General features: G+C 40.8%; 1 protein-coding gene across 2 annotated transcripts in view; it reads left to right on the top strand.

Moving 5' to 3' along the window:
- Positions 1-24624, top strand: part of adamts18 (ADAM metallopeptidase with thrombospondin type 1 motif, 18) — a 77349-nt gene that overhangs the window by 37314 nt on the left and 15411 nt on the right. For both annotated transcript variants that reach the window (XM_042489163.2, XM_088080972.1), the window contains 6 exons: positions 6485-6657; positions 9393-9523; positions 10961-11084; positions 11417-11661; positions 20496-20616; positions 21643-21769. In XM_042489163.2, coding sequence (XP_042345097.2) covers positions 6485-6657; positions 9393-9523; positions 10961-11084; positions 11417-11661; positions 20496-20616; positions 21643-21769 — 921 coding nt within the window. The remainder of the gene's footprint in view (positions 1-6484; positions 6658-9392; positions 9524-10960; positions 11085-11416; positions 11662-20495; positions 20617-21642; positions 21770-24624) is intronic.

Below are 24624 nucleotides of genomic sequence, written 5' to 3'. Positions count from 1 at the left end.
CACTTCCAGGTCAATATATCACCTACACTTTCAACTTTTGTCAATGTTTCTTTTCTTTCTCTTCCTTTGAATCTTCATCCTTTCAGTACTTTCACCCCAAACGAAACTTCAATTTCACTCAAGGCTTGGATGTATGTTGACACTCAAACTTCATTCAGTACATACAAATAAACTGAATGTTCAACGTCTTTCAGAACTTCCATTTTAACTTTTACTTCAACTTCTTTAAATAATTCATATTGATTTCCACTTTAGCTATGACATATTTCAGCTACTTCGAATGTTCAACACAGTTGGTTTAGCTTGAGCACATATACATTTTCTTGAGAAAAATGTAGCCTTTTAGATTTTTACTTACTTTTGTTTAATCATATCCACTCTGTTAAGGGGTCCTTTCAAATATTTAGACACTTACACTACTGTATATCGTTCTCTTTACTCCACTGGTTTCATCACTGCTTACTTACTTAGCAGGCAGACACTGATGTGACTATTTTGTCCGTCACAGTTGACTCGTCTCTTAATCCCCGTAAGGGATCAAAGACCAAAAGGTTTCAGAGGCAGACTGGTCCTCATATGATACACATTATACACCAGAACTGGCAGACCAAAAAGGGCCACAGCGCTCTTTAAAGCAGGTTAGCTGTCAAGTTCATTTATCATTCTTGTGGCACTAAAGAGTGCTTTGTAGCAGCAGCCACTGAAAAAAATGGGTTGTTGCTGCTAAATGGCGAGTTAAGGGGTCAGTGGGACAAAGAGGGGATGGAAAGATGGGGAGGGATAAACATTAACTCCAAGTCATAATACCATTTTCAAAAACATACAAAGGGCCAACTAGTTGTCAGATTGCTTAGAATTATCATGTGAAGACAATGAGGCTGGTCTATGTCTTAATATGGCTTCTCTTCCTCTTTGGCACCATCCTCAACCCCACCACCACAACATACATCTTCACCAAAAGAATTCAGCCGCACAAACACAGTCAGACCTCAGATCCCGGCTGCAGCATGTACCCCTGAGTCACGTTTTAGTCCCTGACTCAGAGTGTGTTTGTCCCCAGTAATCTGCGATTATTTTGGCAGGGCCCCTCTGCTCTTAATCTGAGCAGAACAAGAAGGATTAGCCTGAATCTGACTGCTTGTCTCTAATGTCATCTTCACCCCCAAACTGAACTGTCTGGACAGTCTGTCCTCAAATATCCGGGACACTTTCGAAATGTGTAGATTCTTGTCAGACTTGCAGTATGTGCAAATATATGCATGAAAGACAGGATGGGAATCCAGACCTCGAAATTTTAGGGAAAACCTATCTTCATTGTTTGGAAGCTGACCACAAAACATCTTGTACATTTTCACCTCTGCCCTAGTACAACATCTTCACTCAGCGGGAGAAGTCTTTAAAATCCTTCATCTAATTCTGCACAAACTCATCCATTTAATGAGGCCAGCATGTATCTTTTGCTGAGTCTTGTAAAAAGAGTTCTATTGGATCAGCCGATTAAATCCATCCCATCTAGTAGTTGCTCCGAGACGGAAAATGAATCTTCTCCGCGGCCCTCCCTCCACCTCTCTCCTCACTCCTCCACTCCCTGTAGACCACCTGCCAGATCAAACACAGTCAACCTAATCCTCACCAACAAGGAGATTAGGTTCACAATCTTGACCTGGTTTTGTAGGGAGCACATTTTGTCACACACTCGATTTAAAGGGAGTGAAGGGTCTACGATGAGGGGGCCATGGTGCTTAGATGGAACTTGTTTGGTGTAGGCTCCCGTTAGACTTGTAAAGGAGTTTTGCAGGGGTTAGGCCCGTAGCTGAGCAGCAGATTGTGGATCTTTATAGAGGGGCAGGGGGGGAGCAGGTGACTCAAGAAGAAGACAAGACTAGACGTTGTGACCTTTGACCTACAGGAGTTTAGTCCCAGCTTCTGTCACTGGGCAGATTGAGCGGACTCCCGGGACATTTAAGCATACTTAAGGGTCCTGAGGGCTGTGTTGGAGTTGAGGTGTAGAGACAGAAAAGGAATGACTGAAACCCAAACTGAAAACTTGCAATATCTGGTTTCTGTCTTTTCTGTTGGAAAAAGATTTACGGTTGCAGTGATATTGGATGATATAGGGGTAGGAGAGGAGCGGAGAAAACAAGGAAGATATCAGGGAGGGAAACCAAGGACTGTACTTGCAAACATTCTGAGAGAAACATTCATTTATTGACTGTCAATAACAGCTTATCCTATTCAGGTTTGCTGTGGGGTGGGGGGTGGGGTGGTGGTGGTGGGGGGCTGGAGCCTATCCAAGCTGACATTAGGCGAGAGGCGGGATACACCTTCGACAGGTCACTACACTATTACAGGGCTAATACAGAGACAATCATTAACACTCACATTCGCACCCCAAGGCAATTAATCACCAATTAACTGAACCTGCATGCCGGAGGAAGCAGGGAAACCTGGAGAAAAGCCATGATGACACAAGGAGAACCAGATGACCAGCAAGTTCAAACCCAGAACCCTCATGCAGTGAAGCAACAGTGCTAACCACTGCACCATTATGCTGCCCCAGCTCCTTGGAAAATATAGCAGGCCTAAAAAATTCTATAAGCTTAGGACCGATTTAAGAAAATTCTCAGAGAAACTCTGAGCAAGGTGCAGGTTACGACATGGTCATGTAGTTGGATCGTAATTTGGTAAACAACACAATTTTGGCTTCGACTTTGACAGAAGTTCCTGAATCTTGTCGTCTCTCCAGTTAGACATTTTCATCGCCATCTTGTGCAAATGACACTTCTGCTTTACCCCTTGATGCTTGTTTTCTACTGGTTTCTCCAAGCGACGTGATAGAAACATCATCAACATGCCCACTTGCACGCTATGTATTTTCTGGACAGTTACCTGCTCCTTTCTCACATGGACTCATTTGCACATCACATGCACTGGCAGGATAATTCAATATCAGATCCCACTGATTCAGACACTCATATTCTCACATACATCTCCTCAGTGTGATGTCAAGATAAGTTAAGGATTGCAGTGTGGAAGTGTGGTTGATATTGTTCTTAGGTATGACATTTTTTTTAAAAAGGTATGACTGGTTGAGTTGGCAAAGTGTACCCAGTGTAAAGTGAAATGAAATTCATCACAATATGAGACCGAGAAAGTGCTGTGATTGTGATTGTGATGACTCTGCTGATGGAAGTTTTTGACAGACCCCAAGTCATCACTGCTGCACTGTTACATTTTTCCAGTTGCCAATTATCTTATTGTTGTGATCATTTTTATTTCTGTAATTATGGCATTGAATGGTAGAGGTAAGCACATTTACCACAAACAGTATCCCTGCGCGATCTAATCTGTAGTGATTTAGAAACTCACTGTTATTCAGTATTTGATGATTTTATCCAGCTCTTAGTTTTTCTGTCATTATTTTCTTTGTCAAGAAATTCTCAAGCCTCTTTAAGGTACTTCTCAATAGTTTGTCACCTCAGGAGCCCTCTTAAGGGCTAAGATACATTGTGAATAACTTTTTTCTTCACTATGATCTAGTCATAACTGCAAGGGGAAATTCTCAGAAAATATCATTTTTCCAAGAACCTTTTTAGAATTTTGTCACAAGGAGCAACTCCTTGTTCTAGGAGGCTTTATGAATACGGCCCCAGCAGTGTTGTGAAACTCAGGGCCAGACTGTCTATAATCTATGAAGTGCATTCAACTTTCTCGAGTTAACTGTCCCCCATCTACGCTCGCCTCTGATCAGAGGGCCTTGACTGACGGAGTATGCAGTGGAGTCCCCCACTGGCCTGCCATAAGCACATTACCATATGGGCTGCATTTGTCTGCCGCTAAGTCTTAATAGGATCAGGCCTACGAAACCTGGGCCAACCCCCCCACCCTCACCAAGGGAAGCGAGATCGGCACAGAGCAGATTTACACACATACACACCCACCTTGAATAGAGCTCCATCACTCTTGGCAGCTAAGTCACAGTTTGATTGAGTCCAGGTCTGAATGGAGGGGACGAACGCTTGGAGTTAAATAAAAATGCTGTGAAGCAACATGCAGTTGTGCTTCTGATTGTTGCTGGCATTCATTCATTGCAGACATTTTCAATATTGTTCAGTTGGTGAGGGAAATTCAAAAGAAATATGCCTCTTGTTGTATTATCCTCCTGGTGTTTACTGTTTTCTGTTAGACACTTTTTTCCCCAAAGTGTTTCATTACATTGTAACACTTAGGGAATTGTTTTTATTAGAGTTGTTTGATCAGCATGGGTCCCCAGTCTCCCTGTGTGTGAGCAGGCCACTTTGGTAAATAGCTAAACTCAATTTTCTCTGCTGGTGGTTGTGTTGGAATGCCTGGCACGAGTCGAGAAAACCTGAGAAGTCTGACATGGTATCCGAATGTTTACTAAATGTCAAGACTCTGCTCTTCTTTTGCTAACAGGTGTCGATTGCTTTTATCTTTTTAATGTCATATTAAAGCTCATTAGATGTTTATGTTCTGTACCAGCTATCCCTGTGTGGTTAAGGAAGAGCTGATTTGATTTGCTATTGAAATATCTGACGTGGCATGCAAATGTCTCTTTGACAGTCCTATTTTAAATCAACGTGATCTTTAATCCAGCTTAAAAGTCTAATTTACACATAGATCAGGGCTGAAACCACACTGACTGATAAGATGCTGTCATTTTGATGAATTAAGCCAGAACATTTGTCATGGATGATGGAAAATGTAAGAGACTCAAGCTGATGATATCTTGGATTTTATTATGCTCTGAAAGACTTTGTCTTGGCTCATCAGTCACACTGATTGGGAGATGTGCAAAGTTGCCTAGTGAAGCTTTAAAGCTGCCCTGCATTCTACAAGTTTTCTAAAAACAAGTCAATGCATGCTCTTTCTCGTCAAACACTTGCAATTTGTGAATGCACACTTTTATAAGTCTGCAAAATGACAATGAAATTGAGCACTGGAAAACTAAACGGGTAGGCAGTAAGGAAGAAGATATTTACTTTAAACTGTACACACACATTAGTAACTTGCACTATGTGCACATTTGAACTTACTTTTTTTCATGATGGTGACTTAAAAATATTTTGATTTGGTTCTACACAATTATGTCACAGGTGACATTGTTCAAAGTCTTTTAGGGCACATTGCCTAGCACTGCATCCACACTAATAAGTTTTTATATTAAAACACGTACAAACTGAGACCTTTGAAAATGCTGCTCATCCTGTTTTAGTTTGAAAACTTTGGGGTTGCATTTTGTTCTGGACAGGCAGAAATTGAAACTTTTGAAAACAATGATAGAGACACTCATGTTTGTTCCCTGCTGGGTCTTATCAGTCATAATGTGTCTAGCTAAAAAATATGTTAGCTAGGTCGAGATATCCTTTGTGATTTCACCCCTCTTGTTTGAAATTACAAAGGATATGTGGATAACACTCACAGTGGTACCACTCTGATATGTTGCCGTATTTGCTTTGCAGTGACTCCCAATCTGTTTTCTGCCACATTGACCACCTCATTCTCATGTGTTACCTTCAGTAACAGTTCCACCTTTCTGTTGGTCCACGCAAAGAAATCTCTGATTGCGTTCATCGATGAGTGTAGTATTTTCTGTAACGGAACCGCAGAGTAGATAATCTGCTTCTTGTTTACACTGATATACAAGTGTGGATGCTTTAAAACATTGTTAGAAAATGTCAACATATTAATGTGGCCCAGGGCTAATGAGGGACATTGGAACTGATTCCTTGTTACATTTATGTTTATGACTTGCAGTCTTCTTGTTGACTGCCTTGCATGTTGCCACCACTAATTGTTGATTAGATGAATAGTGTGAAGCTGGCAGTAGTGTGTGATGTTGAAGTACCTTATGTCTAGAACTGGCACAAGTACAATGCCCCATGTGCATTGTGGGTCGTCCTCCCTGATCAGCTGGCCTTATCATATCTGTATTGTAGTATCACATTAGGGAACTCGGTTTAGTGCTGTAGATGTAATTCATTTTGATTGCTTATTAACAGTGTTGTACTGTTTAAGATTGTACCTGGTTTTGAGACTGGTGTAAAGACAACATCATGAAGGTCTTTCTCTCATCTTGCATGTGACCACATTTTTTCTCGGTCTTGTCTCTGTCCTTTTATTACCACAAATGGAGGATTGTCAAAAAAAATAATATCAGCTCCTTAGCCATTCGTGTTTTTTGCTCATAAAGAACAAGGTAAAATACCACACAGAAAATTACACACACACACACACATACAGTAAACACCTCAAATTCTGAACAGACTTGTCTTGGCCTTGATAGACTCTGGTCTTGCTCATGACTTGGTCTTTTTTGTACCTTGTTGTGACACCTTATTGATACATTGGTAGAAGTGTGCTGTATGAAATAAACAGGATATTTTGGATCTGTAAACCTTTTTTTTATTTTTCTCTCTTCTTCCTCTTCCTTTCTGTCTTGTCTTGTCTTGTCTTCATCCAGGCCACAGAACAATGGTAAATTTTGCGCAGGCTCCAGCCGTCTTAACCAGCTGTGTAACACTCGGCCATGCCCTCTACACGCTGTGGACTTCCGGGCCCAGCAGTGTGCTGAGTACAACAGCAAGCCCTTCAGGGGCTGGTACTACAAGTGGAAGCCCTACACCAAAGTAGACGGTAAGGTGATCTTTTCATGTAAGACCCAACAAGTAGAAAGTCTGTTCAATCCCGTGGCTCATTTATGTTCAATGCATAATTTGCTTTGAGGATGTTTTAGATATGATTTTTTCTTGCATCCGTTATTGAGAGATTTTTTGTCTTTCTTTGTAAACTATGAATTGAAAAATACACTGTACTTTCTAAGAATTTTGAAGACATCATTGCTGTATTCTTGGCACGTAATGCACATGAAAAAAGATTTCATTGTTCAAAGAATACAACGCTGCTAAATACACAGAAAATCGCAGATTGCTCTGGGCAAGCTTTTTCTTGCCTTAATTCTGTAGATCTATTCATTCGGTACTCTGCTCATCCTAATCTTTTCTATAAAGTGTTTCTGTAATGCCAACCTCTATTTACTGCTGTAATGATTAGGGCCAAAAACCTGGAGGAAACGATCACTCTGTGTAATGTGCATGGGAGACATGTAGCCACCTGCACCCTCTGACACAGTGGAGATAGATTTAAAAAGGGAGCCTACGGGCCAGCTTTGTTACACAAAGTGAGAGAGAGAAAGAGAGAGAGAGTGCAGTGAAGGAGAGCAGTGCGTTTGGCCATCGTCCCGGACCTGGTTAAGCTGTTGATGAATGGGAGGAGATGTAGAGAGGAACAGATTCTGAACTGCCTTCTGGGACCTTGGGCCAAGTCACCTTCACCATCATTTATTTTAATCAAAGACGGCTGTAGAGACTTGTCTGTGATAACTGATCTGAACCACAAAGTAAACCTGTAGCCCCACACGAAAGCCCCTGGGTGCATTCATAGTCAGTTCCTGTCTTTTCCAATTCAGCTTTAGAACGAGCTGTACATACTGTGTGTGTGTGTGTGTGTGTGTGTGTGTGTGTGTGTGTGTGTGTAATAGGTTTCAGTACAGTAGCCACTGTAACTTTAAATGTACCAGGTCATGGAGGAAATTTGGCGGATCACTAGAATTAGTAACCACTGGGTGCAATCATGGTAGCTACGTCCATTATTTTTACAGCTTATGGTTAACCTACATACTTCCTGGATCCCCACCACAGTGTCACAAGCCTCCACAAACATAACCACAATTTCTTCACAAAATATTCACATAAATGTGCAAACATTTATTCTGAGCCAATACAATTTGCATTATCGGCTTATCGGCTATTATATATCGGCTTATGTTACACCCATGTATGAGGAGTGCATGGGTGTAACAGTTCTGAAACTGAGACCTTGACACAAACATCCACAGTCTCATGTCACTGTCTTTGTGTACCATTACACAACTAATAAATATGCCAACGAGGAGAGGTTGCAAGATTTAGTTACTACAAAAGATAGATTTCTGTAGCCTGGTAAGACAGTTCTGATGATATGAGCTTAACACTGTGTTTCTCTCTCTGTATCAGTCTGGATTGTCTGCCAGCCCAAACACTTTCAGTGGATGGGAGTACTCACTTTGACAGACAAACTCCTGCAATCCTGATGTTAGCATTAGCTTCTACTACACGAATACACTATCAGTTAGACAGTAAAGGTCTAAAAAATATAATTTATTTATGTTAACTATTTGATTGTGACATGTTCCTTGTTGACAACAGCATGTTTTTTTTTTTTTTTTGCGATACAATGGCGTTGCCAGCATATTTCAGCATTTCTAATTCAGCAACCAGCTGTCCTAAACAGCAGAATACCAGCTGTCAGCATCCTTGTTGTCTATCTGAAGTATTGTGAACACCGATCTGCATGGCCATGATCCCCAGCTTTGAAGCCTATCATATCTGGTTCTCCATTAGCCAAAACAGTGAAGAAACAATAATGAACGTTATATTTGTACCGGTAAACATCTCCGTCACCAACAGAGTCAGTTTGCAAATCAAGCTTTTGCCAAATTAATATAGAAAAACAGCCAAAAAGTCTTTTCCTGGGAGAAACTCCATGAGTGCATCTTCTTGCTCTTGTTTAATTGTTGTTATTGACTCTATTACTTAATTAACTTCACTTATGGCTGGTTCACTCAGCACTTGTTGCTGTGGGAGCTGCCTTTTTTTGTTCTGCAAGCAGCGGCCTGGATGCTATATCATCAACTATAATGCAGTCTCTGATTGGCTGCTTACATTTGCAGCTACAGTGGGGATCCCTGATTGGCTCAAATGGACTGCAAGCTCTGGAAAGTATTTGGGGTGACATCTAGCTCACCTCATCAGTATTTTCTTACAAGACTAGGATATCTGGGTATCAAATAATACATTAAGATTCCATGATCACCTTTCGAATTTGACTAAAAGTCAAAATAGTCATTTCCTTATTTTGACCCACTTTGCTATGTAACTTATGCTAATTATGCCAGTAAGGAAAGGTTACATGACTTCATCATGGTATTAGATGGGTTTCTGGACATCACAAACATGGACTTGGACTCTTAGAGTCTTTCTAAGTTAACCAGAAGCAAAGTTATGGCCATTTTAGTAATTAAATAGCGTATTATGCTAATTACTAAAATTGCCCAACATGCAGCTCTTAGCATCCATGCTTAATCTCATTTGGTAAGCCTAAAGATGACATTTTATGAACAGAAGTTCGTAAGAAATAACATTGATAGGGTTTTATAGGCTGTGTAGAGGTTTCCAGTAGATTAAAGTGTAGTCCTTCCAACAAGTTCAATTTTTTACAGATGTTATAGAGATAATATAATTGCTGTATGTATTTGTATGTTCTGTCTGCAGATGAAGACATCTGTAAGCTGTACTGCATTGCAGAAGACTTTGACTTCTTCTTCGCCATGTCCAGCAAGGTCAAAGATGGAACCTCCTGCTCTGACCACAAAGGAGATGTCTGCATTGATGGAGTGTGTGAGGTACGTTGTCTGTCGAGATTCACTGTGCTACACAGTAAAACTTTCCTCTTTGAGATTTATCTCCTGGTGGCACTGGTAGAAAAATGTAATATGAGATTGTTTATGACATGAGAGTGCATAGAAAATGGTGGTGTTTTATATTTGCATGCATCTTCTCAATGCCTTCACTCCTTCTATACTGTATAACATGGAGCATTAAGGTTTATTACAAATCGTAAGGCACTCACTCACCATCGCTCCCTGTATGTTAAGATTGGCCGGCCTGCATATTCAATTCGTATACTTTATTACACGCATGTCCTTATTTAAAAGGCAATTCTTAAATTCCTTTCCTCTTTTATATATAAATTTATCCATCCGAAAAAATGCTGTAAGCAGCCGTCTACAGTTTGTGACTTATTCTCAAGATCTACTTTTGCTATCTGTCCTTAAAGTTCATCTTAAATTGGTCAAAAAAGGGGCTTTTAGGTATGCTACCCCTGCAGCTTGGAATATTTTGCAGACTCACTTGGGTCTTGGGGAGTTGGTCTCTCTAAGTGTTTTCAAAAGTAGTTGGAAGGAGCATCAGGTTATAGATGCTTGGACTATGTTTTTTGTCTCTGTGTAATCCAGGATATATTGACCTTAATTCTTGGTATCCCGCGACTCCTATTTCTTTTTATTGTCCGTAACTGTTATATCATGTGTCAATGACCAGGACTTGTAGTTGCAACACCTGCCACAAAAAGAAAGCAAATGTTGGAAAAAGTCCAAATGTTTATGAAATCTCATGGAGCCAACTCTTTGACCTGCTGCAGTGCAAAACATGATTACAATGGACATTTCGGGTGTGTTTACTTTCAGTTTCACTGCAGAGATTTGGATTGGGTTAAAGTGGGGATTTGTTTAAAACCTGTCCAGTTGTCAAAAGCAGTCATGTTGCTTTCCTTACTCGCAGCCCTTTGAGGAGTAATCCTTGCCAATATGTCCTGTAATGGCATATAGTATGCACAAAGGCATTTTAATCAAAAAGTTTTGTTTATTTTTCCAGCATGTATTTACCGCATCATGTTAAATGTTGCAGTGAAATGCACGCGAGCAGGTGGTAAAACATTGGCTAATGATGTGTTATGAGAGATGCCGCATCTTCCCCACTTTGTTACAGTATTATTATTTTTTTTTTGTATATCTAACAACTTTAATGCCTCCATTTAATTGCATATTGTTGTCTTTTCCCCACATTTCATCTAATCTTTGAAGCAGTGCTACATCACCCACCATGTACTGTCCTTATTCACCAAATGTCAGATGCAGTAGTTACATAAAACTACAACAACTAAAACACTGTGTTAACACCAGTGGAAATAACCCCTGGATTTTCAAAACACATTAGTTTATTCCTCATAATTGTAATTCTGTGCACATTGATGCCATATGTGTTTTTGTGTGTATGTGCAGGCAGTAGGTTGTGACCAGATGCTGGGCTCCAAGGCCTCTCTGGACGCCTGCGGGATATGTAAAGGAGACAACTCTACTTGCAAGTTCTTCAAGGGCCAATATACACTTCAACACAGGGCTAACGGTAAGCTTGTCTTTGTTTGCAGTCTGTCTGCGCATGTTAGCTAGAATAAACTTAGTCCCTCTACAAGACAAAAGGAGACTTAAGTGGACAAAAAGGGACCCTGAAAAACCATCTAATCCCACTTCATAATGGACTGATTCACTTCATCCATGTGCAGTAATACACATGGACCAAAGATAAAGCTGATGATGAGGTAAAGCAGGGATGATGGTGTATGCATGCGTGGGTAGCTGGATTATATGATGAAATATGACAAATGAATAAGAGGACAGTCATGTCATATCTAGTCATGATTCAGCCTTGACTTTCCCTTCTTGTCATTTTCCCCGCAGAGTATTACTCCATGGTAATAGTCCCAGCTGGGGCACGCAGCATTCGCATTCAGGAAATGGAGGTTTCTACCAGCTACCTGGCTGCCCGCTCTTTGAAGAGGAAGTACTACCTGACTGGGGACTGGACTGTGGACTGGCCGGGAAAGTTCCACTTTGGTGGGACTGTGTTCGACTACCAGCGCCCTTTCAACAAGCCGGAGAGCCTTTATGCCGCTGGACCTACTAATGAGACACTGGTGTTTGAAGTAAGCCGCCGCTGCCAGTTGACGTCCGTTTGTGGCAATTGACAGTGACAGGGTCCCTCGCAAAGCTGCCGCACCTCTTTTTTTTCTTTACGTCTGGATATGAATAGGCTTAGATGGGAAAAAAAGAGGTTTGCGTGGTAGGGAGAGCAGAGTGGTTGTAACAGTCTGTAATGCTTCTGTGGGGAATTAATTGTGTTGGGTGATTGGTTACGCCAGGGATGATCTGGGGATAGGTGGGTGGCATTGAAGGCTTTAATCAGAAGAATCTTAATTCAAATCAAAGCCAACAGTTCATCTGTGTCACTCTGGGTCAACTTGCAACTGACCATTATATGAAATTGAAGAACTTATTATGTCTGAATATTTTGATGCTGTTCTCCATTGTATTGTAATGGTAGCGGAATTTTAGAAACTGATGGCCTGAAGCCTGGACAAATTAAATAAAAAACATAAACCTGCATGATCAGATCATAATATGGGTTAGGGTGAAGGATTAAGGGTTAGGGTAAGTGAGAAAATGTTTTTTTTTGTTATTTTGTTGAACCAATCCTTACACTATCAATAGAGTGACACAGACAATAATGCAGACATCTGAAAAAGGGGGATGTGGTGCAATTAGTCTAAATCAGCCTTTGTGCCACTTTCACTATTCAGCTCAGTCTCACATGGCAGAAGCCTGCCCCTTGTTTATATGCAGTACAGTTTCTTGGTACTGCTGGCTCCAGTGTCACACAGTCACGTGTTTGTCCCCATACACATACTCAAAGCCATGGATGTGGCCCCCATGGCCACTGATCTCAAAAGTGCTTTGTTGCAGCCATGTGATTCGCGGCTAATAGAGCGAGTAAAATCCCTAAGTCAACTGCCTGTTTGAGGCAGGCAGGGATAAAAAGTAAAAAATCAGATGGTTGCTTGAAGTGAGATGTTCTGCATAGTAGAGTAGGTGATTTATTAGCTGGTGGTTCTTTTTTCTGCCTCACGTTTGTAATCAGTGGTGTGTCAGAAACCAGAGCTGCAAGGGGAGGGCGAGTCTTTACCCGTCCTGATGCAGCAGAATGTGATGTTGGACAGGCATATCCTCCTAAGAGCAAAACTAATATTCCACAAGTGGCCGAGTCATTATCCATATGACTCTGTAGGCTTAAGTGAATGGTGGTGGGATGTGTGGGATGTTCTTCTCACATAACTTTGTCAGTGAAAGCATTTATTTTCTCTTGAACTCTGAACCCTAGGCGTGGAAACAAAAGTGGAAACCAGGTGAAGAGCAGACTTTTCCCCCCCTTGCAGCATGGGTGAAGTGGTAGTCAAGTCTCTCCTCAGTCCCTTGGGCTACTGAAATCCTGTGGTTAAAGCAGGAATGACTTGCCTGTAAATCCAAGAGGAATACCAGGGTGAAATTTCCAAAGTGCTTGACTGGTCACTTGTTTGGCTGTCAGGAAATGTCTGAGTGTTTTCGTAGCTATTTTAGAAAAGAGAGGTTTGTTTGTGGGCAGTTTAGAATAGCTACTGTATTTGACATTTGGACAACCCATTGTTATTTCCCTCTGCAAGATGAATGCCTACAGAGATGCAGATTTACCAACAATCCAATATTGTCATTGTCAGAGGAAGTTGCCTCAGATTTTATGATTATTTCTTAGCATGATCATGATTATGATTATTCATTTAGCATGGTTATATTTATGGATAATTCTGATTGTTTTTTTAACTAAAAAATATTTTTTTAGAATTCTAGTAATGTGGCTTTAGGGATGAAAATATGGAAAAATTGAATTGACTTGACTTGAAATGTCAGTATGTTGGATGTTTGGTCGACTGCAATAACTCAACAACTCTTATCTTGATTGCCATACAATTTGGCACAGATAATCATGGTGCTCAGAGGATGAATCCTCATGATTTTGGAGATCCACCGGCTTTTCATTGATGCTGACCAATATCTTAACATCTACTGGATGGAATGAAAGTTTGGACAAACATTTATGCTTCCCAGAACTCTTGGTTTATGATGTAATAAGTGCCAAATGAATGACATTCCCGTCAGCCTTGGCTGCACTTTATGGGTAATGCAGATTACTGAGCGATAGCATGCTAACACGTCAAAGATGGACAACATGGTGAGTAAGTATTTATCTCAAAGAACCACCATGCCTAAGTACAACCTCACTCGACTCACTTGTACATTTGGCCTTTGTTCATACTGGTAATAAGACTGTTGTCACCAAAGTAATTCTGGGAACATGATGACGGAGCAAGACACTCAAATGGGGCACAAAACACAAGCAGTGGGTTGGTTTTTTTTTTTTTTGGAACTAAGAGGTTAGTCTTATGTGAAAGAGAAATCCAAAGCAAACAGTATAATTGTGTGTTCCAAATACCAAGTTTGGAGGCCAATTTCTCTGTCAAGTTTGACCTGCAGGACTTAGTTGTACATGCACACAGGTTTCTTGTGCAATGAGAGATCATTAGGGACAATTACGGTTTCACTCACTTTTGGTTTGACTTACAAAATCAAGTGGTTTAGATGATCGGGCCAAACTGTGGGTTTGCTCACAACCTACCAGATAGTCAGACCATTTGTATGTTTTGCCCTGTCATACTTTATGGTAGCAAAGTCACCACATTCCCACCATTTAGCTTGTGGTCATCACATTCCCACCACTTAGTTTGTGGAGTACAGTGTTCGGATAGGAAGAATGACCCCAGACCCAAGTTGTAATAGCCCTAAATATTCTTCAAAGAAGAGACTTTACTAAGTCTGACAGTGCTCCTCCTGCTTGTCTGTTTGTCCCAGTCATACATCTGTCCAGCAGAGCACTCAGCGGTAGCATGCTGCGGATCTGCAGATGACACGAGCATAATCTCTATAAGTATGTCCTGTAATTACAAAAAGGAGAAAGAGGTTGATAGAGAGAGAAGGATAGGGGGGGGCTTGGGGGTGAGATTAAAAGATTAAGAATTCTGCAATTGAACTCTTTGAATGTGAGAAGTTAAGGTCAGGGCACAGGGACTTTAACTGCAAATGAAAAGAGCCAAATGAAGGAAAGTGAGTGGAGTTTTTTTTTTTTACTGCTGATCTTCATCTGTTTCACACATGCTACCTAACTGGCGCTGTCACAGAAAAAGTGAGAGTGTACACAGGGGAGGGTATACATGCCGATCACTCAGAGACCCCTCACTCTGCTTGAAACACTCAAGGAAAAAAAACATCTGAGGAGTGTGAACGCAAACTGTGACAAGGTGTTCACATCTGTACAGCTGCTCAGCTGGTGGAGAGAAGTAGCTAACAAGAGGAGGAAGAACATATGGCTGAAGTCTCAGTGGATACCAAAAAGGATCATTTCCTCTGAATTGACATTTTTGTGGTATGGTGAAGTGAGATCATGCCAGTCCAGGGCAAAACGTTATGGGTTTACATGTGAGATTGATATCTGTGTCTGCTGCATTCTAATTCATTATCATCTCACCCGACTTGATGATTTGTGTGGCGGTCAGGCTGTGAAAACACTCTGTGGTCTGATGTGGGAAGATAGACTCCCATCAATTACGCAACATGAACTTGGCAGGCACATTTTTCTGATTTTTTCTCTAGGAAATGTATGTTTCTTTCAACATGTAGCAATATTAATGCAGCGATATTAGAAAATAAAAGTCTTTAATGGCGAGCAAACATTTGCCATTAATGAACACTTCTCCAAAGAAATGAGGATAACTCAGGTCAAGTGAGCACTGTGTACAACTGTTTCACTGCCACATGTTGAAAAAGAAACTTTAATGCCTAAATTTGCTCTTTATTTTGTTTTTCATATGGCACACTTCAATCAAGAAACACATTTGCCTTCTAACGCATTTATTCATGTATCTTGATACTGTTTTGACAAATTTTAAAGCATATTTTAATTTATAATCTCAAAGGTTCCTTTTTTCCTTTTTGGTGGCACCTTTGATGTTAAGGCATTTAGAGATCCAAATGGTGTTGCCTGTGTAATGTTAGTTGCCAGTTTGCACTTGGGGCATGTCTTCCTAAGAATTTAAAGTCACCAGAATACATGGAGGTGGAAAGAGAGCCTCCTTTTTCCCAGGAATGTTGCCAAAGACACCCAGTTTATAAAAATGCAAATGCAGGGTCTTTCATCAGTGGGCCATGGGCTCAAACATTACTGTGTTACCTTATTTAGCAATAGATTGTGACTTAACAGACGTTTATTTATATAAAAACCTTTGAGATTACTACATTAAGTTTAAGGTAAAGCAGGCTGAACATGCTGTCTCTGGGTGGATATTGCCTTTTAATAACCTTTGGGCTCTGTGCAGACACCTCACCTCACCAACATCACTCATGTTTTGGTAGATTGGTACCAATGATTCTGTTTAGTCAAATTATTAAATTGCACATAAATTCTGAGTGACAGAGGTTACTGTTTCACTCGTTCTCTACATGCAGTTCCTACTGATAGTAGTTTGTGCTGTCAGATCGGATACGGCTCATTTATTTTCTGGCTGTACAGCCTTGGTGGATTTATGTGTTTTGACTAATATCAAGAGAGTATTTTGCTGCTGCTGTTAGTTTGCTTTGACTACCAAAGAGTTCACAGGGGCAGTGTGTGTTCTGTCCATGAAGTGGGAACAAGCGTGAAGTCATTGTTGCTACTGTGACTGATTTGCAGGAGGTTGTGGGATTTTGGTTGTATTTATTTAAATTTTTCTTATTGGTTCGGGTGTTTAGTTGTCAGTCAGGGGATGAGCTTTGGCGGCAGATGTCCCAGACTAAAGAACTGGAGAGGAGACAGGTTTGGATGTGTCTGAAACTATTATTTGAAAGTTCGTGTCTCTCCTGCTAGACAATGTTAACGCTGTGGTTGGTTTGGTGTAATCAGCATTGCGGATGGCTTAGGAAAGAGAGATCAGTTGTTTCGAAAGCTTTAAGGCGTCACTCATGTGTGGGTCCTCTATTAAATGGATTATAAAAAAAATCCTGCTGCATGTTGTTTTTATAGCAGCTGGTTCACATTATTGGTGGTTGTTTGGTGAACGAGCATGAATGTTGGTGAGAGTTGGTTTGCTTGAATAAGCATGAAGTCATGGTGTGGGTAGTACTGGTAGTTGCTTCATGGCAGTGGGTTTTGATTTGGGTTTGGTTTGAGTGGTTAGCATCAGCAAAGGGAGTGTAGGTGTCAAAGTGTCTACGGTTCTTCCACAGTTTAGACGAAGCCAGTCCCACACATTCAATGTGTTAGACTAGAAGTCCTCAAGTTTAGAGTTCGCAATAGAGTACATGTACCCAAATGTTAAACTTCAGATTGACTTGTGGCTGATGGCCAAGAACATGTTGATAGTGTGGGTGGGGGTTTGAGAGGTAGCACTCTAATAAGGCTTTCTGGATTTTTGCATTTAACCTTAAGACAGACAAAACTTTTTAAAACTTAAGGTAGGTTTATGAATTGGTTTGTTTATTAGACAGTGGGTAAACAAACCGACTATAAAAAAAATCCGGACTTTAGTGGCTAGCGGTAAGTGATGGACAAACGGAGTGAGCGTGTAGACACAAACTGTGATTCATTTAACACAAAAGCAAAGCGGTAAATGTATACAAAAAGTATTCAAAAAGGCTAACAAAAAAGGACTTCCCTAAAAGAACTAAGAAAGTAAAGTAAGATTAATTGATTTAATGGTGTCAGTGATGTCCAGTAAAAATAACTATTTAACAAAAAAGGAATCTTTCACACTGCAGCCCCAAAATGGGTAAGAGGGTCACCTACTCCGGTGCACTTTAATTTGAGTTGCTTCAGTCTTCATTTCAACACACAGCACCCATACTGCCAAACTGGCTCACTGGCATCAACACTTGGTTTCTCCAGTCCTTGTATACTGCATGTCCCTGATCAGCATATTGAGCGCAGGTGTGCTCAATCACTCCCTGGCAGGAGGAGGACAAAACTTCTACAGTATATGTGGATGAGTCATGTTTTGAGCTGAACCATTCTCACCCATGACACAGCTTGTCTTATTTACCTGATGTAAAATTAAGCAGACCTTCGGCTCCAGTCTATTATCATTTCTTGGTTGTGTTACCAAAATGAAATCTGTGTCTGCACTTGGATGCACTTAATTTCAGTTACATGATTCTCTTATGAGGGCAGAATAATATGCACAGCAGGTTTTAGCATGCAGCCCTAATTCAGTGTGATTAAACTGAAGCTTTGGCTGAGTTTTAAATGACAACTGTGAAGAAAACAGATAACATAAACGTGAGGGTTTTTTTTAAAGTCTGACATGTAGGCACTTCTTCAGTCAAAAATCAGAAGTGCTCCTCTCATCTCACCCCAAAACATCCAAAAATACAGTTCCTGTAACGATTTGGGGGACACAAATCAGAAGTATATTAATCCCATGGATTCAGTGAATTGCCTTCAACTTGAGCTTTGTGTTTTGAGTCTGTTTTTGATGACAAATTAGCAACATTAAAAGTATGTCAAATTAGCTATTAGCAGTTCCTGTTGGCAATGCCCATGGATTCAAGATTCAAGACCTTTACTCGTCCACAAGGGATACTTGGTTTTGTCAGTAAAAAACATAGGCTCGTGTGACATCCTAGAAATTAGCAGCAAACGAATAATTTAATAAAGTCATTGACATTAAGTTACATACAAAACCTAAAGTTAAGAAGGTTAGGTTTAGGCAAGTAAAGACACTCTGGTTTGGATTCTGAAAAAGAAAAAAACATGATTGGGTGTTTTTAGGTTTAGACAAGAAAAAAATAACTTTACATACTTAAATATGACATGAAGTTTCCAAACACTGATCTCCTGTTGTGACCCATCCAAAACCCCAATCTGCCACTTCATACGGACCACTTTTTTCTAGACACCCTTCGGTACATTGGTCACGTGAGCACAGCTTTTCCAAATAGGATCGTTATACACAAATTACTGACTCATGATTACATGTGGTGTATATGAATTTCGGTGCATTACTTTTCATAGGTAAATGTATGAACAGTGTATGAGAACAGCCTGGATTTTTGACTCAAATTGCTGTAATGGTCCAACTACAATGACTAACTTTCTGTGGATTTTAAAACACTTTTATACACATGTCCACTTCTCCTCATACATTATCTTTACTTCACATCTTTGTTTCCACACCACTCTGTTTAAATGTATTATAGTCTGCATGTGAATGTGCCTGGCTGTCCCTCAGCTGGTCATGAGTCTATATACCCTACATGTTTGTCTGACGTTAGAGAGCTCCTTGCTTCTCTCCACATAAACATAAACTCTTTTTGCCTCCTGTCTGGAGCTAAGCCGAGTGTACACATGGAACAGTTAACATGCAGCAGAAGGTGATTGGTCCAGTCAGTGGATGCGCCCCAGGACTGTTGAATGTGGACTGAACCCAGGAGGTGTTTGGCTTTCTGAGTTGGATGGTTGATGGTAGATTCCTCGTGCTTTAGGATATACCCCAAAGAAAATACACTTGTCAAAACTCGTTATTACATATATTGATAGACTTGATATGTTTTTCAGGCACTGGAATGCCTGTTGACAGTTTGGACTTAATACAATTTACCAAATGGATTAAAGATTAATACCCACCCAACCTGAACTAAACCAAGGTGGACTGTTAAAGAAGCATACTGAAAACAGTCCAGGGCAGTGTTTTGAAATGGTTTGAAATGACACACTTTTAGCTGACTATGTAAATGTGCCTCAAACTAAACTCTTCACCATCGCAGTGAATTCTCATGAGGTTTCTTTAATGATAGCCTGATGCTTCTCCTGAAATGTCTGCTTTCATTCCTTTGTTAGTCTCTGCTTGACTTGAGTGTCCAAATAAATCTCCTGTACTCAAAAGGTAACTCAGAATCACCAGCCAGAATAAAGGATGTGGCAAAAAAAAAAAAGCTAACTCTCGGTAGGAAATGGAAATTGTCCCTCATATGTGCTTTGCACTGTCCAAATAAACTGACCTTATAAAAGTGTGGTCAGCCAGTTTGGACTAGAGAGGGAACAAAGCTCTCCTTAATGTTTCTGGAACCTCCTGGTTAGTGGGTAGTAGATCTAACAGCTCAGTGGGACCTTAATGGCTAAATTAGGCTGCCACGTTGTCAGTGGTCTTACCTTTACTCTCTTGCACTAGAATCCATAACAGATGGGCCATTTGTTTCTGCTCTCCTTTCACTGCACATGGACCTTTTTCTTTGTACAGTGTAGGACTCACTGTATAGATTCTTGGACTTCGACCAATACAGAAGAAAACACGTTGATATATTCATTACAGTTTGGCTCAGAAACAGGGTGTATGTCATATTAATTTATTCATGTCAGCTTGCTATGATTAATACATCTATTGGCGCATATTTATTTCTACTTTTGAAACTTGACTGTTAAATAGGAGCGTTGTTAGAATATATACACTGTTTAAGAACTGATTTCACCACACTCTTGGAGCGCAGATCGTACTCTGGGCACAGATGGAGCAGCAGACCACCAGGTGCAATGAGAGTGAAACTTAATCACTCCTTACTCTCTGTGTGAAGGTATGCTTTTTGCAGCTGCTCCTCACAACCGTCAATCTGATCAGCTTTGACTGGATCGATATCACATGATGTGATGCTCTGGTAGCCTAGAGATTTGCAGGAGGAATGTTGCTGGTTCGAGCTCCGACAAGAACCAGGGAAAAACTTGTTGTAGTGGATGAAACCTGATAATGATGTGAAACAGGGTGATGCTCGATATGATTTTTTTTCCTTTTTTTCTGGATGAAAAATGGTTAAGACAAACTACATACACACATGTGACACTTCACTGACTTTCTGTGTTCTTGTGTGATAGATCCTCCTGCAGGGGAAGAACCCAGGTGTGGTGTGGGAGTACACACTGCCTCGCACTGAGAGGAAACCTGACTACAGCTGGGGTGTGGTGCGCTCTGACTGCTCTGCTCCATGTGCTGGAGGTGAGACTGTAAAAAAACTATAAAAACTCTGCGTGTAAATTTACCGTTTACTAAACCCCACCCTTGACCAGCAGTTTTCCAATCATTGCTCAGCAACAGTTACCAAGCACAGCAGGCTGGTGAAGCTTTGGAATTCTCTACATGTTGAAGCAAAGTGCACGGGGCTGTAGTGAGAGCAACACTTGGTATATAAAGAGTATGGTGGGTGCTTTTTTTGGTACCATTTCTAAAACCAAAAACAAAAGAGCAGAATTGTAAGAAATGGATAAATGAGGGATAAATGAGAGAACATATTGTTTAAAACTACAAACATGCTGATAAGCAGTGGTCAAATAGGGTTTCATAGAATGACACAGGTCTTATCTTTATTTTTTTTCTTTGTAATAATTATAACACTAGCTTTATCCTGCAACACAATGAAAAGTCCGCCGAAAATTTCACAGAAAATTGTGTTTAAATGGTCTTGAAATGTCTTAAATTTAACTTGGTCATACCTGTAGACGCCCTGATAAAAAAGAGGTTGACATATGTGTGTGGTCATGTGTGTACTCTATGTACACGTGTGTCAGATTTTATCTGTATGTTTGTGTATGTTGTATCTGCCTCTTTGTGTGTATGAGTGTGTTTTTGTATTGTATACAGCTCCTGTAGTAGAGAGTGGTCCAGGAAGTGTGTTAAGGCTAATGAAAAGCACCTTTGTCAACTGAGAAGTTCAGCCTCTGTTGGTCCCTAAAGATTCACAGCAACCCCCTGCTCACTTGTCAGTAGAGGATCGTGTGAGCGTGCAAGCGTATGTGTGTGTGTGAGTATACATGCGTATGTGTGTGTGTGTGTGTGTTGCTCTACTCTCTCAAGAAGCCGCAGCAGCTCACATGACAACAGACTGATTTAACAGAGATTTTAATCCATTACAGTTACAATTTTGACCTTTATAGATTTCCATGTTGTGGGCATGAATGCTGATGTTTTCAAATTGTATGCAAGAGATACAACAACCATCTCTCACTCCATGTTTTTTTCCATCAGGTCGGATTTCAACTAAGGCCATTTGTCTGCAGGACCAGAAGGTTCAGGTCAACTCCACTATGTGTAATCATCACACCAAACCGACACTGGGCTCCCATCTCTGCAACACACAGCCCTGCCCTGCATAGTAAGTGCTACTGCTGTGTGTGTGTGTGTGCGTGTGTATGTGTGGGTCATGGCATCTCTTCATGTACATTTGGCTGTGGGATCTGTGGTATGTGTCTTTATGTTGCCAAATTTTCAGCAACCTTAGGCGCTGTTTTTATTGAAGGAACACACACACACACACACACATACTCTGTGGCTGAGCAGTCTAGAGGTTGCCTGTGGTCCATTTGCTGTGGCTGGCCACCACTCTGCTCAGCCTGTGTTCTTCCTTTCTCTCCTTCCTCCCTTCTGTGCCTGCTCTCTAATTTTTCATTTTTTTCCCCATTTTCCTACATGAAAGTCCTCCCTATCTACTGTCTCTGTGCATCAGTCTTTACTTATTCCATTACAATGTTTTCTCCAGCTGTATGTCCACCTGTGTGTCAAGTGGATTTGAATCACTCTGAATTGACAGAATGTTGTAACACCTGTTTTTTTTTGTCTTCGTGTCTATGATTTTGAGCTTTGTTCTGCCTCTCGGGTATGGTGGATGAGAAGCAGACCATTTGGTTTAACCTAAACCTGGAAAGTCTTAACCAGAAATAAACCTAAATGAATGTTTTATATTATACAAGAAAACTTTTATTTTTTTGTCACTACTGTCAAGGACACTTGATTTAAGCATGCATTATTTTAAGTGCACTTCACTTGTTCAAAGTAAACTGAACTCTGTGCTCCCAGCTGTGGCTTCAGCTGAGGTCAGTAAATAGGGCTGCAGCAGAACCATTGAGGTCATCAAGGTCATGCCCACTGTAAAATTTCTGGGCTTCTGGGTGGTTAAATGACATGAGGACATGCTGGACGCGATCACAGAATGTTGGTTTTTAAGGCGGGTTCTGACTTTTTTATGCCTCTGTGCTGGCAACAACCTTGGACAGAGGCATTGTGTTTTTTGGTTGTTTGTCTGCCCATCAATCAGTCCATCCGACATGAACATTTTATCTCAAAAACACCATGAGGGAATTTCTTCAAATTTGGCACAAACGTTAACTTGGACTCAACAATGAACTGATTAGAATTTGGTGGTCAAAGGTCAAAATCAAGAGTCCATGTTTGATAAATTGTCAACTGTCATGGCTACACATAAGTCAAACATGAGACAAACATGGGTGTGAACTGCAACTTGACTTGTTGGTGGAAGCACACAACTGTGAGGTGGTAATGTGAGCATCTTAATATTTTATGTATAATTAGCAGTGTAGAAAAGGCTTTAAAACAACTTTGAAACAGTAATGTAGGAAGAAAAAATGAACCGACGATAAAATTGATTAGTTATTTGATAACACCAGTCATTCCCATCAGCCTCAGCTGTAAGTTTAATACAAACTGTCAAATGTTAGCCTTCTAACAAGCAAATATGTAAACATGGTAAACATTTTATAGGCTAAGAACTAGCTTGTTAACATCCACACTGGGAGCATTTTGGCATACTAGCATGTATCTCAAAGCACTGCAGTGCCTGAGAACTTTTGATCGGTGGCTAGTCAAACAGTTTTTAGAATTTGGCATTTCTAAAATCTTGGCTACAGCCCTGTCAGAAGCATCATATTCCAACATAACCCCTTGACACAATGTTCAACCAATTTGGCTGACTGGTTTTTTCTTGAAGTAAATATGGCATGATGTTTCGTGGTCTGGACTGGACCTTTCCCTTTAGCGAACACTTGAGAATAAGAAAGACAGAGGCAAATTAAGAGAGACAAGGCTAAAGAGAGGGAGGGAGACATCAAAGCCAACTCGGAGTGATCGTTGCTTTCAGCGCACATCATCCCCCTCAAAAATTCTGACTCGATAGCAAAATCATGCCTGTGTTTTATCTCAGTTGTCTAGACGTCGTGCTTAATGGCATGCATTTTTAAAGGAGACTGTGCATTCGGGGACTGGTGCAGCAAGCAAAAGGAGGAAACCAGGCTATAATGCAGCAGAGTAACAAGTCGAAACAGCACTGAATAAATGGCTTTGCTCCTATGTAGGCCTTTGGCTGCAGGAACTGGAGCTAGCTTGATTTACAGCGCTGCTCCAAAGAACAGGCAGGGAACCGTGTCTTGGGTTCAGAGAGAGTACACACACACACACACACAGACACACACACACATATATATATATACATACACACACACACACAGGGCAGCATGCACAGTTACCGTCATATGCACACATTTTCCAGATATACAACGCCAAAATAATGTATTTGGGCTTCAAGGGTAAAAATATAAAAACAAGCTGCGTCTGTGTGATGCTGTCATTTTGTCCACCATTAGCCATGCCACAACAAGTCCAGACTGAACTTTCTCCTGTGTCAGGGGTTGAACAAGCCAGACAGCTATCGATTACACCTCCGACATACAGCCTCTGTTTCTCGCTAAGTTTCCCACCACCCGAGAGGGCATTTCCTGCACCTAATCTCGGGCATACCATATCTCTTATCTTGGCGAAAGGTATTAAACAGCCTTGTTTGCCCCCCACCCCCCTTTTTTTTTTTTTGTTTGAACGAAGAAAATCGTATAGTCCAGAAAAATAAAATTGGTGTGGTTGTCCATTCGGGAATAAAAAGCAGAGTTTGACATCCATGGATCTTATTATACAGTAGCTGACACCATTTCTCAGCTGGTTGTGTGTACGGGCCAATTTATGGGCGCTTGCACAGGAAGAGAGTTGAGTTGAGTGAGCAGCATGAAAGCTTTAATGACTGCATTAAGACCTCCAGGATGTATGGGCACGCATTCAAGAGCCCGGCGGAGAAAAGAAAAATTGACAATGAGGAGGGATGCATGTGCGCTGTGTGTGCGAGTGTGTGCGTCTGACAGGAGGGGGAATGTAAAAGTGCCTGCTTAT

Source organism: Plectropomus leopardus, chromosome 1 (assembly GCF_026936395.1).
Source record: "Plectropomus leopardus strain MGB_pleo_1.0 chromosome 1, ASM2693639v1, whole genome shotgun sequence".
Lineage (NCBI taxonomy): Eukaryota > Metazoa > Chordata > Actinopteri > Perciformes > Serranidae > Plectropomus > Plectropomus leopardus.
Note: the sequence above shows the minus strand (reverse complement) of the source record. Positions and strands in the feature narration are given on the sequence as shown.